The following is a 14,658-nucleotide window of genomic DNA, read 5'->3' on the forward strand; positions in this document are numbered from 1 at the left end:
TTTCTACCACATGCAAACAAATTTAAAACTTATTAATTTAAAGTTTCACAAAATCATCAGCAAATATACTCGTATTGTCAAGATCGTTTTTGAAAGAATAAAATTTCAGTGTTGCCATTTAAATATTCTTTGTAGTTTTGACAGTTCTCTGTCTGCCTTGTTTGAGTACATTATTAGTACTCGTATATTAATTAAAGTTTTATTTATGTTTAATGTTTACAAAAAAAGTCTTTTCAAAAAAATTGAACCAAAAAATTTCGGTGCATTTTGCTACTCGAAAACATTTTAAGAGATAAAAATCAAACGATATGTGGCTGCCAGCGTTAAAGATGAGTGAAATTTTTCGAAAATATTTTAAAATATGCGTTTAATGTTCATGCACTGAAAAAAAAAAAAACTCATATCTATAAAGTGACGATAAAATATTTGAGAACTCATAATATTTTTACTCAAAGCAGAAATAATTTTTATCTTTATATGACATAAAGATATTCAAATACTTCTTATATTAAAATGCGCAAAAATTATTTCATAGATATTTTATAGATAAAATAGAACTTATAAATAGCTCTCTTGGCAGTAGCCCTTTTGTTGTTTGAAGCTGAATCAAAAAATGTTTTGAATGACACAAGTTTTTCGATATTCAAATAAAAGAATTATCAAATGAGAAAGAATTTATTTCTAATATGTTTTCAAATTTTTCGAAAAATATTTTGAATTTAGCTACAAAATAGCTATACACAAAATTATTGTAACCCATTCAGAATTTTTTTTTTATTCTAACTAGATAGATATTATATTTTTGTAAACGGCTCAAAATTATAACTAATTTAAAAACAGTATATTTATAAAACTGTTCTAAATTATATTCAAAATAAAAATAAAGGGGATAGGAAATGTGATTTATGTGAAAATTAGCTATGAAATTTCTGTTTATAAAAAATAACTTAGATATAAATATTCTTCTTAGTATGAAGTTCAAAACATTTCCAATTCCGAGTTATAATAAATTATCATATTAATGTAAAGTAACTATAAATGCATATAAGAAGTCTTTTTAGATTCCTTTCCTATAGATTTTTATACGTCTTCTAATAATTCAAATTATGAAAAGATGGCAACACTATTTTTACGTCAAAAAAATGATATTTCATTTTTTTGACGTAAAAAAAATGAAATATCATTTTTTTGACGTAAAAATAGTGTCTTTTCTATAATAATTCATAATTTTTTAGTTGATTAAAAAAGCGGGAATAGTATAAAGTAAGATTTCATATTTGTAATGTTGCGATTCATTTAGATTTTGTAAAAGGTAAAAAATGTTAAATAAAAAAAATTTATAAAAATGTGAATGAAATGAAAATTTAATTGAATTATAAATGAAAAATAAAATTAAATATATATGTATAAATATGGATATATATATATATATCATATCTATACATATCATCATTTATGTATATATATAGACACCGAGTTTTAATTGAAATTAAAATTTAAAATGTGGTATAATATTGAAAAGTATTAAAAAATCCTAACAAGTTTCTGTTCTTAGTAATTTCAAATACTTCAAGTGATAAATTAGTAATTAAGTAATCCATGAAATTTCTAATTGTTCATTTATGTCCTAAACATTTTTGGAAAGATTTTTATTTAAGTATTAACTATTGAAATTAAATATATTTTTTATTGTGTATATACATATCTGTAATATATTCTAATTGGAATTGAAATTCTGGAAAAAAATCACTAGGGGTCACTTTGCAAATTTTTTAAATTTTTTAAAAGTATTCACTTTTTAGTTCAAATATATCTCAGGATTGTATAGTTTCCTATTTTTTTATATTTTTCGATACTATTTAACTTACCTATAAAAATGAGTGAAAATATGAGTGAAAATATAATAACATACTCAATTTCTGTATATACTATTGCTGACAGAAATGATTTCTTTGTAATGTCAAGGTATAACATATACACAATTTTTTCCTTATCATTTATAAATATGATCTTAACACTAATACATACATATACATACATATACGTTTTATACCAATAATATGGCCTTTTTATTGTAAATTTTGTATCATTTTTTTTTTTTTTTTGTATCCTCACAATATTTGAATAATTTCAAAGAATTTTTCATTTTGTGTTATTAGAAATGGTGGCTAGTTTAACTATGTTCTGCATTTATTCTTATTGAATTTATGATTGTAAATTTGTCATATATGGAAATGTATACAAGAAAAACTAGACTATTTTTAGTATCATAATTTAGTTTTCAACTAAACATTTATAAAAGAGTTTCAAAAATTTATGGTATTCTAGTCATGGAATACAATCTATCAAATGCACGAAAACGAACAAAAAAAAAAAATACCAACGGAAACTATTGGTTTGTTTTTTTTTTTTATTTTCCTCTTCTTTTACAATTACGTTTTTTTGTACGAAGAAAATTTTGTCCGGAATTTGGAATACATTTTCTATATTTTACTCAATTTCAATAGATATTTTTCCATAGTTTCAATCAATTTCCAGTAAAACGTTATATATTGATGATGACAAAACAATGAAACACTGAATAAATGAGATTAAAAAATCTGAAACTAATTTTTCTTAAGTCGAGAATGGCTATGCATCATAAGAAATAGCCCGTTCCGAAAAGAAAAAAAAAAATTGTATGTATATATATATATATATATATATATATATATATAATAATTTTCACATAAAGATGCTCCATTCTATTGATCATATTAAAAATATTTGTTATTTAATTAATTGTTATTTTTTTATGATGAGTAACGATTCTATTAAAATAAAAACAGGGTCGGATTTCAAGTATCTTCAGTTCCTTTGTATTATTGCCAAATGAGATTCTTAAAAAAAATACAGAGAAACAAGCGAACATAATATTGACAAGCTAAGAGTCCGTTTTCAAGAAGAATATATGTATGTATATTGTTTTTTGTACACATTTCATAGATTTTTAAATGATTTTTTTTTACTATTTACATAAATTATTCTAACTTTAAGTCTGTTACGTCATGACTTAAACTACATTTATCTTTAATTTCAGAAAAACATAAAAAGTCTCAAGACTTAATTATATACAACAATAGGTTAAATTCAATTATAAAAAAAATTTTCAATACAGTTCAATTATGTTCCTAAAGGATTTTTGTAAGGGTGTCATACTTTCTTCTATGTTTTTTACTATATTCGGAAGAATGGAAGAAACATTAAGTAAGTATTTTATATATAATTTATTGATAAATTAAAATTTCAGTAACTATAAGCCAGAATGTTTTAAATGTTAAGTCGAAATTGAAGATTTTAACAGAATTCGATTGATGTTTATTATTATAGAAAAACAAAAAGTCAAAGTCGAGAACTTGACACGACTTAAGACATTTTTGCTTTTTAGGTACAAATTTTTAATTATAATTAAAAATTAACGTATAGTAGCTATTTGGTCATTTAATTTTCATATGTTAATATTATTAAAAATATAATTTTTTTGTTTCCAAGTTTTAGAAAAAGAAATTGAATTTTTCGAAAATGATACCATAACAATGAAATGTGATTTTAGTGAAATTTTCCAAAATTCTGATGAAATAGATGTAGTAAAAGTTTTTGCAGCCAATTTTGAATGGTTCTTTATTAAAAATGGATCTGTGACTCCTCTGTTAAATAATAGTAATGATAAATTTGTTGAAAATTCGAATTTGAGGAATTTTTATTCAATATCTCAAATAAAAAACGTGAATGAATCTGATGAAGGTACTTATGAATGCCGAATTAATATTGACGACCAATCGCCATATAAAATTAAATACAATACGAAATTTCAGAAAAATAAAGGTAAATAGCGTTTAATGATTATTATTTTTTGCAACATAATAAACAATACTCATATAATGATAATTATAAATGAACAATAAGAGATGTGAACTCTAAAAGGAATTTCATCTTTTTTTTTTTTAAATTTTATATAAGCACCTAAAATATTATGCAGAAAAAAATAAACAATAAAATTATTAAATTAAAAATTTTATAACATTTTAATTAACTCTTATTCTTAATTAATTTTTATAGTAACTAATATTACTGGCATTCAAGGTAAACCAATACAAATTCTCTGTGATTTTAAGAAAAACAAAAATGAAGGACAAATTTTTTGGGAATTGAACGAGAAAATTCTAAATATTGATGAACATCCAGTAGATCCAAATCCAACTGGTAGATTTTTAAGTTCTGCAATAAATATAAAAAATTTAGATAAAGCTAAACATGAAGGAGAATACAATTGTATTTGGAAAAATTCAAAAGGAGAAAAACAAACAAAAATATATTTCCTAAAAATAAATTTAGACAATGAATTAGGTAATTTTTTTTTCTTTAATATTTATAATAGAAAAACTATATTAACATACCATTTTTTTAGATTCTAATTCATCTAACAAAATTTCTGCTAGTATTAAAAGAATTTCTGTTACTAATGCAGTAATCTTAGCAGTCATTCTTATCATTTTTAATAATGTGATGTAAGTCACGAAAATTTGGTTTCGTGAGTCTTTTACATTAAAAATTTTCAATCACAATTTGATATCTTGGTCACCATATTAATTAGTGTTGCCACTATCGTTCAAATATGTTTTTTTTTTTTAAATTTTAAAAAATTTTCAAATAATTGATGTGATTGTGACACATCATCGTCAAATTGATGACATTCTAAGTAATTTTCTATTAATTTCAAGTATAATAAATTTAATTTAAGTCCAAAAATACCAAAAAATACTTTTTAAAAAATTTTAATTATTTTAATTAAATTGACATGAGCATAGATAAAAATTTTTATACTAAGATTTAAACCAAAAAATTTTTTTAACATTTAAAAATTATTATTATAACAATTATTATAGTAAAATTTAAAATTTTTAATTATTTATTGTTAAATTGAATAAGATACTCGTAACTGTTGTTATAGATAAAATAAAAATTTATGTGATATTAAATGGAAAAACAAAACTGTACAGTTAAGAAATAGACAGTTTCCAAATGACAAGAAAAAAATAAATAAATTATTATTCGATTTCCTCAAAATGCTTACATGTCTCAAATGCTCAAAGGACAGGCATTACATACTTTAATTTTTCGCAGCAAAAAAAAATCTCAAAAATCGTAATTTAATAAAATTTAAATTGTTTTTCAAAAATTTTAATCGAATATGCAACATTTTTGTCATTTGGAAGCCTGTCGATAAAATAATTTAAGAATTTGGATAAAGAAATGTAGTGTGAAACTCATTAATTTGAATTCTATCAAATTAAAAATTAATTTTTTAGACAAAATTATTAAAAAAATAATATTAAAGAAGAAAATTATTGCAATCGATACGAAATGTATACAAAATATGTATATAAAGAATATTAATGAAATTAGTTTAAATATGTGCCATAATTATATATGTATGTATGTGTTATTACCTCGGCAATTACTAAAAATTGCATAAAAGTTTTCACCAATTTAACAACTATAAGAGCGTAATCGTATGCGTATGTCAAACTTCAAAGTATGTATGTATAATTTGATTTTAGCTATTCATTCTTTATACAAATGACAAATTTGGCTGTGTATTTTTTTTTTTTTTGTTATTAAGGGAAGCTATAATCAATTAATCTAAATAATGTCACTTGTTCGATGAAAGTCAAATAAAAATTTTAATAAACAAATCAAATTCAGATAATGCTGTAAACGTCAAATGCTTGAATTTTGTAAATTTACTTAACAAATACAATTATTTATTTTTATTTTAATTAAATTCAATTTTTTTAAATTTTTATCAATTTTAGTTCGAAAATTTTAAAATAAAAAATATCAAATAAGTTTTGTCATAAGAATCATACGAAATATTTGAATTTCATTTTAGTTTGATAATTCCGATTATATAATCACATAAAATAAGTATTAAATAACTTGGTATTAACAAGTTTTAACAAGTATTAAATATTTTTAAATATATAATACATACTTTAGTTAGAGGGATACGACACATGCATACACATATATGTACCAATTTATATTTAATAATAAACATTGTTTTTATTTTTAATACTGTCCATTTACTATTCAACTTGGTTCTTCAACATGTTGAAAATATAGCAAGTTTTCAATAAGTAGAATCGTTAATTGATAAACCATTTGTTGGTTGAAACTTGGTTAAAGAAAATATTAAAAAATTATTTAATTTTTGTTAGCATAAATTTGTATGTTGTATAAAAGTACATCTGCAGTTTTAAAAAAATTAAATATAATATTGAGGTGTTGTAGGATCAAGTTGAATAGTGGTTGAGCAGCATAAGAATATTTTTTTTTTTTTATACAAAATATATTTATGTACAATTTTCTATGTATTGATTACTTATGTTTACAGTATTTATGTATGTATGTATTTATTTTTTAATTTCTTTTATATAAACTCATTATTTTCTTCCTTTAATATCAAATCTATTATAATTTTGAATACTCACACATATATTCAATATGAAATTGGCTACTAAATTTAAATATATGTTAATTAAATTATTTTATTTTCAATATTTTCAATATTTTTTGCATTTTGTATAAAATTTTTATATAAATTTTTTAACATAACAATAACAATTATAAAATATAAAATTTTATTTAAATTGAAAATATTTTCCTATATATCGAATTTATATATAAAATTATATACAAAGGAAAAGTACTTACTTCAGTACTTAATTCTTATATTTACTTCAGTGCATATGAACATATAAGCATTAAATTCCAAATTTACAAAAAAATAAAAAAAAATTTATAAAAATTTTCAGTGTTTTTATTAAATTCAATTAATTTAATGTTCCTCTTTCAAATTAAATATTATGACAAAAATTTTTACAAAACTTCTTTATATACACGCTTTATCTTTTTAGTTATATTATTCACGTCCACAATATTAAAAGACGATATCTTTAATAATATTTTTCAAAAAATTCATTTTCAGCCACCTTTGAAAAAATACGGATGGTAAGAATTCGAATGCCATTCTTACCATTCGAATTCTTACCATCCAAAAAAAAATACTTATTACTATTGCTGTATGAAATTGAAATTTGCCAAGCAAATCAAATTAATAAGCATAGCATAAAATATATCCAATTATTCACAAATAAGCCCCGATAAAATGCAGAACAGCAGTCACCTCGCTACATGGCTTCCATCAAGTTTCTAAATCAAAACCAGATTCAGAAAAGCCTCTATCAAGGTCATTGAACACGTCCTATAGAGCCTATTATGCGAAGACATGTAAGACGCTGTAGTGGTGTAAAAACAGAACACACCATTGTCTGTTCGATCTTCTGCCATCATGTGTAGTTAGTGAAGGTACAATAAATAATTTTAGGTCTGGAACCTCATGTTACTTCACACAGCCTCCTCAAAACCATTGAGCCGGTATGGCTCTACCGGCACAAACAAATCAATTAGTAAATAATAGAATACGATAGAGGGGGTAGGTAGAGCCCGCATTCTTCCGAAAGAAAGCATAAATAAAAAAAGAATTAAAACACCCGGAGCATATTATTATTATAATCCGAAATTATTAAAGATTTTACCGCCCGCAATTATATAATAAAAATTTTTTTACAAGCACAATTAACTTTACCACTGTGGCCATTGTGCCACCTTATATAAAACACCGTGTTAATAAATTAAATTTTGAAGTTGTACGGCACCAATCCGAAATACTGCCTCAGTCACATTCAATTAAAATAGTGTCTGAAATTTACTATATATAATATAATTTATTTATGAGAATTTTGCTGAATTTAACTTATAAGTTTTTGAGTTAGCACTGGGACTGTCTAAATAAGATAAAAATATAATATTAAAGCTAACAAACCGCAAATTTATAGCTTGGGTTTATTTCCTTCCGGAGATAGTTACATACAAACTATTTTTAACAAAGGTAACTGGTAACCCTGATCAACACACTATAAATTTTTTTAGTATGTGTTTTTATTTATGCATATTGTATGTATGTATTAATTGTTTAGATTTTTCAATTGGTGTAAAAGGTTTCTAAAAAAGCTTTCATTACATGTTCAAACGTTGAAATCGAAACATTGAAAAGTTTACTCTGCCTCAAATAAACGAAAATTTTTTTTAATTGCGTGGTTGTTATTAAAGCAATGATAATTTAATTTTCGACTTCGAATAATTTAAAATTATTAAAACATGTTAATATTCAATCGTCATAAGTGTCATTGATTTTTATAAATAAGTAAATGGAAAAGAGACAAAAAGTGGAGTAAAAAAAAATTGGAAATTCCCTAAACCTATAAGATTTGAAAGCTTTTAAAGAAATTATTAACGTGAAAAGTAACAAAATTATTGTGAAAATTTTATATTTAAGTATAATTTTTTAAGAGTTTGATATAACGCTTTGTTAAACAGCTAAATTTCAATTGTTTTCATTAGTAAGATTATGACCTTAATTATACATATATATAGTACATATACCTTTGTATGTACATTTAGATATTAAAGCTTTAATATTTAAATACAAACATAAGGTACTAATACACGCATAATATTGACTTTTGTTAAAACAAAACTAATAATTGTAACAAGAGAATCAAATCAGTGAACGGCGAAGGCGGACGATTTCAGTTGTTGTTAACCCAGAACAACAATGGAACGGCAATGTGCAGTATTTTGCAGATAATGTCAAAAAAGTAGAAACAAACAAAGTAGAAAGAAATTTTAATGTCGGCGATAATTTCGCTTGATTCTAGGCAGTTCCATTTAAATATGTGTATGGATTCTGACATTCTGCCGCGGGAAATTACTCTTGTTCCTTTTTCAACTTAAATTAAAAAATACTATGGAATAATTTAACAAATTTTACAAACTATTGTTTATAGAAATAAAAAAAAAATATATAGGTCAATTTTAAAGTTTAGTTCAAAGGTTCACTTCAAAATAAAATTTTTATATAAATGTATGTGCATACATATTATGTATACATATGAACATTGCTTATTAGTCTGGAGAATTGGATCACCAAAAATTAATCGATAGAAATTATTGATCGACATTTGAATTCAATCATCGTCCTATTCAGTCTAGTTCATATACCCAACTGATCAAGTATGTACAAACATATATGACTATAAATTTTCAGAATCTTCTAAGTTTTGATCAATTTTAGGAAAAGCTAACAGCACGACAAATAGAGAACTATTTATTAAAAATATATATGTATATTTGATATATAGTTAATGCTAAAGAGCATTACTGATAAAGAAAAAATTATATTTCCTTCTAAAGAATATCAAAAAAAAGAAATTGTTTACAAAAAGCACTGATAAGTTAGTGATAACACACTTATCAAAATAAAATGATTAACGAAAAATTCTCTATCATGCACAACAGCCTTTACATAATATGTTTTTATTAGGTAAATTACCATTTTAAAATTTAAATGACTTTCAAATTAGAAATTTCTTGTTTGACAACGGATCGTTTGTCTGCTTTCAAAATTTTAATTTTTATGTACTAATCAGTATTTTAATTTATGGTAGCATTTGGACAGAGTTGATCGTGTCAATTCTTTGATATTCGTACCAATGAATTATAATGTGTCTTGTGTTGTGACATTTACTGTCATTAAACACTTGGTGAAAATTATAAACACTTTTTTTTCGATAAATTTGTTCTTATTAATGCACACTTATGATCACTAGGTATGATCAAAAATTGCAAAATTCGTTCTACATGACCAAGCAATAGGTTCCAATCAAAATTTTTCGATTCATTCTTTTTTCAAACATTATTTCATATATACTATATAACAATTAAAATTTGAAAATAATCCGAGTCTTCGTTTCACATTCTTTTAAAGATGTTTTAATGTAAAATCAAAAAAAAAAAAATATCATATTTTAGCAAAATATATATGTATGTACACATGCGTGTAGTGTATGCTAATATAATTTATAATTAAATGACTACTTGCAAGCAACAGCAAAAACACAAAACAGACATTCTTATCCAATGATATTATGAAATACATATACAAAATTTACACACATACAAATTAATTTTTAAGTAATTATCGACCGCATTGCATACAATAAAGGAGATTATGGAATGGCAACAAATTTTGAATGTCGAGTTTTTGGTGAAAACGTACTTTCCCATAGTAGGGAATCGTAAATAAACTATTTGTAGAGAAATGTCAGTGTGTCGATCTGCGTGTGCACGAGTGTTTCTCAATTTTAGTTGAACTGATTTTGATAAAATTTTAATTCGGCTATATAACGAATTGATCAGCTTTTGTGATATATCAAACCTCGGGAACTGGACCTTTTCCAGGGGCCGATTTTAATTTTTGCGCATATAAAGATAAATAATTAACCAATTTCCTTAAAATTTAACATTTAATATTTAAGCTCTGGTTGCTACCAAAACTAACTGATCAACTTTTCAGTGAACTTTTAGATAGTTTGCAGAAAACGGAATTTTACTACGTCAAATTTGCATTTTTTCTATGTATGTTGAGGAAAACTTTACAAGAGTTCTTAAAATTAGAAAGAAGTGTTTAAAAGCCATTTACAAAATCTTCTGTAACAATTTTACTAAATTAAACAATACAAATTGCTGTCGGTTATGTGCTGATCACATCAGATTTTTTCTTTTTATTCCAGTTCAACATTATTATTTGAGTGAAAAGTAGTGGTGTACATAATATGTAAATCGTATAGACAAAAAAAATGTTGATTACAAATAACATATTGTTTTTTGCGGATACCAAATATCTCCACTACAAAATGAGCTCATGAAAATTATGGTGTGAAACATGTATTAATTAGATGAAGATATTTCATAATCTTATAAATGAATCCGATTTTCTAAGTCCCAATGTTTTATACGTTATAATTAATAAGCAAATAATGAAATACCAAAGTTTTTATTCATTTTACACTAATTAAATATTACATTTTATTTTACAGATTTGATTAAATATTTTTTTTATCTATAAAATTTAATAAATTAAGAATTTTATTACATTAAGTGATAATTTGACACAACAAATGATAAGCAACTAAATTATGATTGTCAAATATGAGGTTTTAATATTATTTAGTATAACAATAGTTTTAGGAAAAGAAATTTATAAATCTGGTAAATATAAATTGAATACAATGATACAAATTATATATTTTTTCTAAATAAATTTTCAATAAACACAAATTAATATTCTTATATAGTTGAAAACAGAGATGTAATAGAAGGAGTTAAAGTAATACTTACTTGCGGTTTTAATCTACGTAATATAGATCAAACATTTCATATATCTTGGAAATCTCCTGAAACTTCGAATATAACTAATTATGAAATAAAATATGAAAAAGAATTTGTATTATCATTTATGGAAATTGGTCTGATAAAAAAAACTTCTGATGAAGATTATTTTTATTCTTGTCAATTATCCAATGACACAAATATTTTAGGTGAAAAAATCTTCTTATTAAAAGTTCGTGACAGTAAGTTTTATTTTAATTTAAAAAAAAAAATTATTTTTGAAAATATTAATGAAAATTTTATTTTTCTACGAAATTTCAGAGAATGACACGAATAGTGGATTTCAGGATAACAAGAACCTTATGTTACACATAGTTATGATTTTAACTTCAATTATGTTGCTCAGTACTTTGACAATCATAGTAAGTCTTTATTTCATTATACAACTTTAAATATACACACATGGAAAAGATATGTTAAATTAATTGAGATTTGTATAAATGAAGCGGTCAGCGTATCTGTGGCTTATCCAATATTTTTACAAAAATTAGCTATTATGTTTAATAGAGCTGTAATTACCTAAAGAATTGTTCTATATTTTCAAAATACTTAGTATACTACTGTTGTCACTCTATTTTGACATAAGATTGTTTTTGCCTTTTAAAAATTTTCATTGCAATTGAAATCTTGACATTTCAATCGCAATGTACTCGAAATGTTCCTCAACTCGAACGCCTTAAATGTTATAACTTTTCAAATTCACAATTATCTTTGTACTTTTTTCACAATAATATAATATATTTTAATAATATTTTTTATTTTATAGTTATTCAGAAGTAAAAATACAACAAAGAATACAGACAGAAGTTATCAGCCGACAAATATCGAAGAACAAATAATGAAATAATTTATATGTGACTGATAGAAAATTGTACTTATGTATTTGCCAAATATTTTAAATCTCATTAATAATATTTTTTAAATTTTGCCCTTATTTTATGATATATTAATACAAAAGTGCCTTAGTTTCCGAATGAAATGATAGAAAATACATAAAAATTTACTATAAAATATTGACCATTTTATGGTTTTATAATTTAGTATACAAGAATTATATTTTAAAAATGTATTCAAAATAATTAATGTAGATTTAAGGTTTCAGGAAAAATAAAGGTATTACAATGATAAATAATCGCATTTTTAAAAAATCATTATAGCATTTTTTAAAATTATGACTTATGTCAAACAAAAACATATACAGTAATTGAACAAAGACGATCTTGGAAAATTAATCAAGAAAGAAAAATAATGAAACTTTAATAGAAATCAATAATTTATTTAATTTTGTAAGCTTATCGTCACCTCTGTATCATTATAGTGTTATGTTGCAAAATACAAGTACAGACTAACGCGTAGACTAGCTTGAAAAACTAATTAATTATAGATACTTGGACTACTTTTTACCTGTTTTGGTGACATTTATTGTGCTACAACGACTCTACGTCTATATTCTATGAAGAAAGGCTTAATTAACAACACACCATAACTTCTGGTCAAAGAGATAAATTACCAAAGAGAAAAAATTCGTCGGTGAAACTTACATGTGGACTTCGTCGAGTATAAACTAAGAGCGTAAATAATCAAGTAATAATTTTCACGAAATTATTTTATCGTTATAACAAATATACATAATTTTATACATTATTTACTTTTATACACATGTATTTTATAAAAGCAAATATTGTTATTACGAATTATGAACTAATACTCGTATTCCATCAACATCGGAATTCACATACATTTAAAAATTTTTGAAACGAATAAAGAAACAAATGAGAATTTCGATTTTTCTCTCTGAAAACGAAAGATAATTGTATGTATGTGTGTACCCTCTATAAATTTTCCAAAAATATCTTTAAAAAATATAAAAGCCAAATTTATTTCTTAAGAAAATTTGCATATTTTTCATGATTAATATTGGTGTTGACGTAAATGGCAAATTAAAATAAACAAGAACCCCCAAAACTGGTGTTGCAGTTCTGAACGGTGGGAGGATAAGATAATTCATTGGAGTTTTTTTTTTTTTTTTAGTAAAAAAAAATTTTCGTCTGGAGAACGCGCCGAAAATCATAAAAAAAAAAGTCAACCAACATGCATAACAGCTGTAACATCGAAACCTATAACATGAAGCCTTTATTTGTATTTTTCTTTAAAACAAATTTTAAAACATACACAGGTTATCACTTTAACTACCTGATACTTGCTACGTGTAACGTGAAAGTTATATATGAATCGGTTGTTATGGATGATGAAGCGCATCGAAAAAACGAAAAACTAATTTAAGTTAATTTTTAATGTGAGTTTTCTAACTGTTTTCGAAATTCCATGCTTAAACAACTACTACTCAAAAACGATGAGTCAGAAATCAATTGCAGACATGACAACTAGCACTAATAATTAAAAAGAAACTGTTAAAAAACCCATTATACTGCTCCGAGCTCCAAGAAATTATCCTATTCTCGATACCTTTAACCCAAGTATTGGATCACCCTATAGATTAGAAAACACATGTATGTATACATATCTAACCCCATAATCAACGACTCTGTTTTAATTTAAAACATTTTTGCATATATGGGCTGGTGTCTGCATATGTACGTATTCATCTTTAACAAATATAGAAGATAAACAGCGTTTTCATTTTCTAGGAATTGATGAATCATAATTTATATAAATAGGTTTGAAATACCTTTTTAAGTTGAAGTTTTTAAGTTGGCTATATTGAGATTCAACCATATACAATAAATTTACATTTCTTACAAGAATAACTTCATCTCGCTTCAATTTTCAGATTAAAAATTTTCAGATTAAAAATTTTCAGTTGATATTCGAAGGTTTTATTAAAATTTGTGTCGTAATTCACTGATAAATTGTGTTCAATATATTGTACAGCCCTGACATGCATAGACATGCGAAAAATTTATAGGAAAAAAAAATCGAAAGTTCAAACATACTTTTTTTGTTATTTTTCTCTCGAATTCATTAATACACGCATACATACAATTTTCTGTTCTCTTTCGTAATGAAAACGTCTGTTTATGAAAGTTCTACAAAATTTTCTGAAATTCGAGATTCACATTTCATTATACAATGAAAGAAGGCTGAACGATAGAATAAGCAGAATAAAAATTGGAGTTTTTATTTTTAGTTCATAAACCTCAGTCCTTTGGTCTTTTATTTTATGAACTAAAAATTATACAGAGTAAAGTGTTGCTATATTGATAATATTATTTTTTCAACAAATTTTAAGAAATACAGATATAC

At 23.9% G+C, this 14,658-nt stretch overlaps 2 protein-coding genes across 5 annotated transcripts; both read left to right on the plus strand.

Annotated features, from left to right (window-relative positions):
- The first annotated feature begins 1,206 nt into the window (after nucleotides 1-1,206).
- On the plus strand, nucleotides 1,207-6,609 carry LOC129612939 (fasciclin-2-like). Of its 2 annotated transcripts, XM_055526792.1 has the most exons (6): nucleotides 1,207-1,312; nucleotides 2,829-2,952; nucleotides 3,080-3,246; nucleotides 3,532-3,864; nucleotides 4,099-4,386; nucleotides 4,448-6,609. In XM_055526792.1, the coding sequence occupies exons 3-6, from the start codon at nucleotides 3,165-3,167 to the stop codon at nucleotides 4,549-4,551; spliced, it is 807 nt and encodes a 268-aa protein (XP_055382767.1). In that variant the 5' UTR covers nucleotides 1,207-1,312; nucleotides 2,829-2,952; nucleotides 3,080-3,164; the 3' UTR covers nucleotides 4,552-6,609. The 2 variants fall into 2 exon arrangements, with proteins under 2 accessions (XP_055382767.1, XP_055382768.1); XM_055526793.1 differs by lacking the exon at nucleotides 2,829-2,952.
- Nucleotides 6,610-8,141: 1,532 nt separating this feature from the next.
- On the plus strand, nucleotides 8,142-12,522 carry LOC129612920 (uncharacterized). Of its 3 annotated transcripts, none has more exons than XM_055526759.1 (5): nucleotides 8,142-8,504; nucleotides 11,043-11,214; nucleotides 11,301-11,576; nucleotides 11,656-11,756; nucleotides 12,161-12,522. In XM_055526759.1, exons 2-5 carry the CDS (start codon nucleotides 11,142-11,144, stop codon nucleotides 12,239-12,241), a joined length of 531 nt encoding a protein of 176 aa, XP_055382734.1. In that variant the 5' UTR covers nucleotides 8,142-8,504; nucleotides 11,043-11,141; the 3' UTR covers nucleotides 12,242-12,522. The 3 variants fall into 3 exon arrangements, with proteins under 3 accessions (XP_055382734.1, XP_055382735.1, XP_055382733.1); XM_055526760.1 differs by having other exon boundaries at nucleotides 8,142-8,439; XM_055526758.1 differs by having other exon boundaries at nucleotides 8,142-8,406.
- The last annotated feature ends 2,136 nt before the right edge of the window (nucleotides 12,523-14,658 follow it).

Source organism: Condylostylus longicornis, unplaced genomic scaffold (genome assembly GCF_029603195.1).
Source record: "Condylostylus longicornis isolate FDR11 unplaced genomic scaffold, ASM2960319v2 ptg000079l, whole genome shotgun sequence".
Lineage (NCBI taxonomy): Eukaryota > Metazoa > Arthropoda > Insecta > Diptera > Dolichopodidae > Condylostylus > Condylostylus longicornis.

Excerpts from the sequence above, each read along its gene's own strand:
- LOC129612939 (XM_055526792.1), top strand. The coding sequence starts at position 3,165 with ATGTTCCTAAAGGATTTTTGTAAGGGTGTCATACTTTCTTCTATGTTT. Across the intron at positions 3,247-3,531 it reads AAGAATGGAAGAAACATTAA|TTTTAGAAAAAGAAATTGAA; the intron begins GTAAGTATTTTA and ends TTTGTTTCCAAG. Across the intron at positions 4,387-4,447 it reads AAATTTAGACAATGAATTAG|ATTCTAATTCATCTAACAAA; the intron begins GTAATTTTTTTT and ends CCATTTTTTTAG.
- LOC129612920 (XM_055526759.1), top strand. The coding sequence starts at position 11,142 with ATGATTGTCAAATATGAGGTTTTAATATTATTTAGTATAACAATAGTT. Across the intron at positions 11,577-11,655 it reads CTTATTAAAAGTTCGTGACA|AGAATGACACGAATAGTGGA; the intron begins GTAAGTTTTATT and ends ACGAAATTTCAG. Across the intron at positions 11,757-12,160 it reads TCAGTACTTTGACAATCATA|TTATTCAGAAGTAAAAATAC; the intron begins GTAAGTCTTTAT and ends TTTATTTTATAG.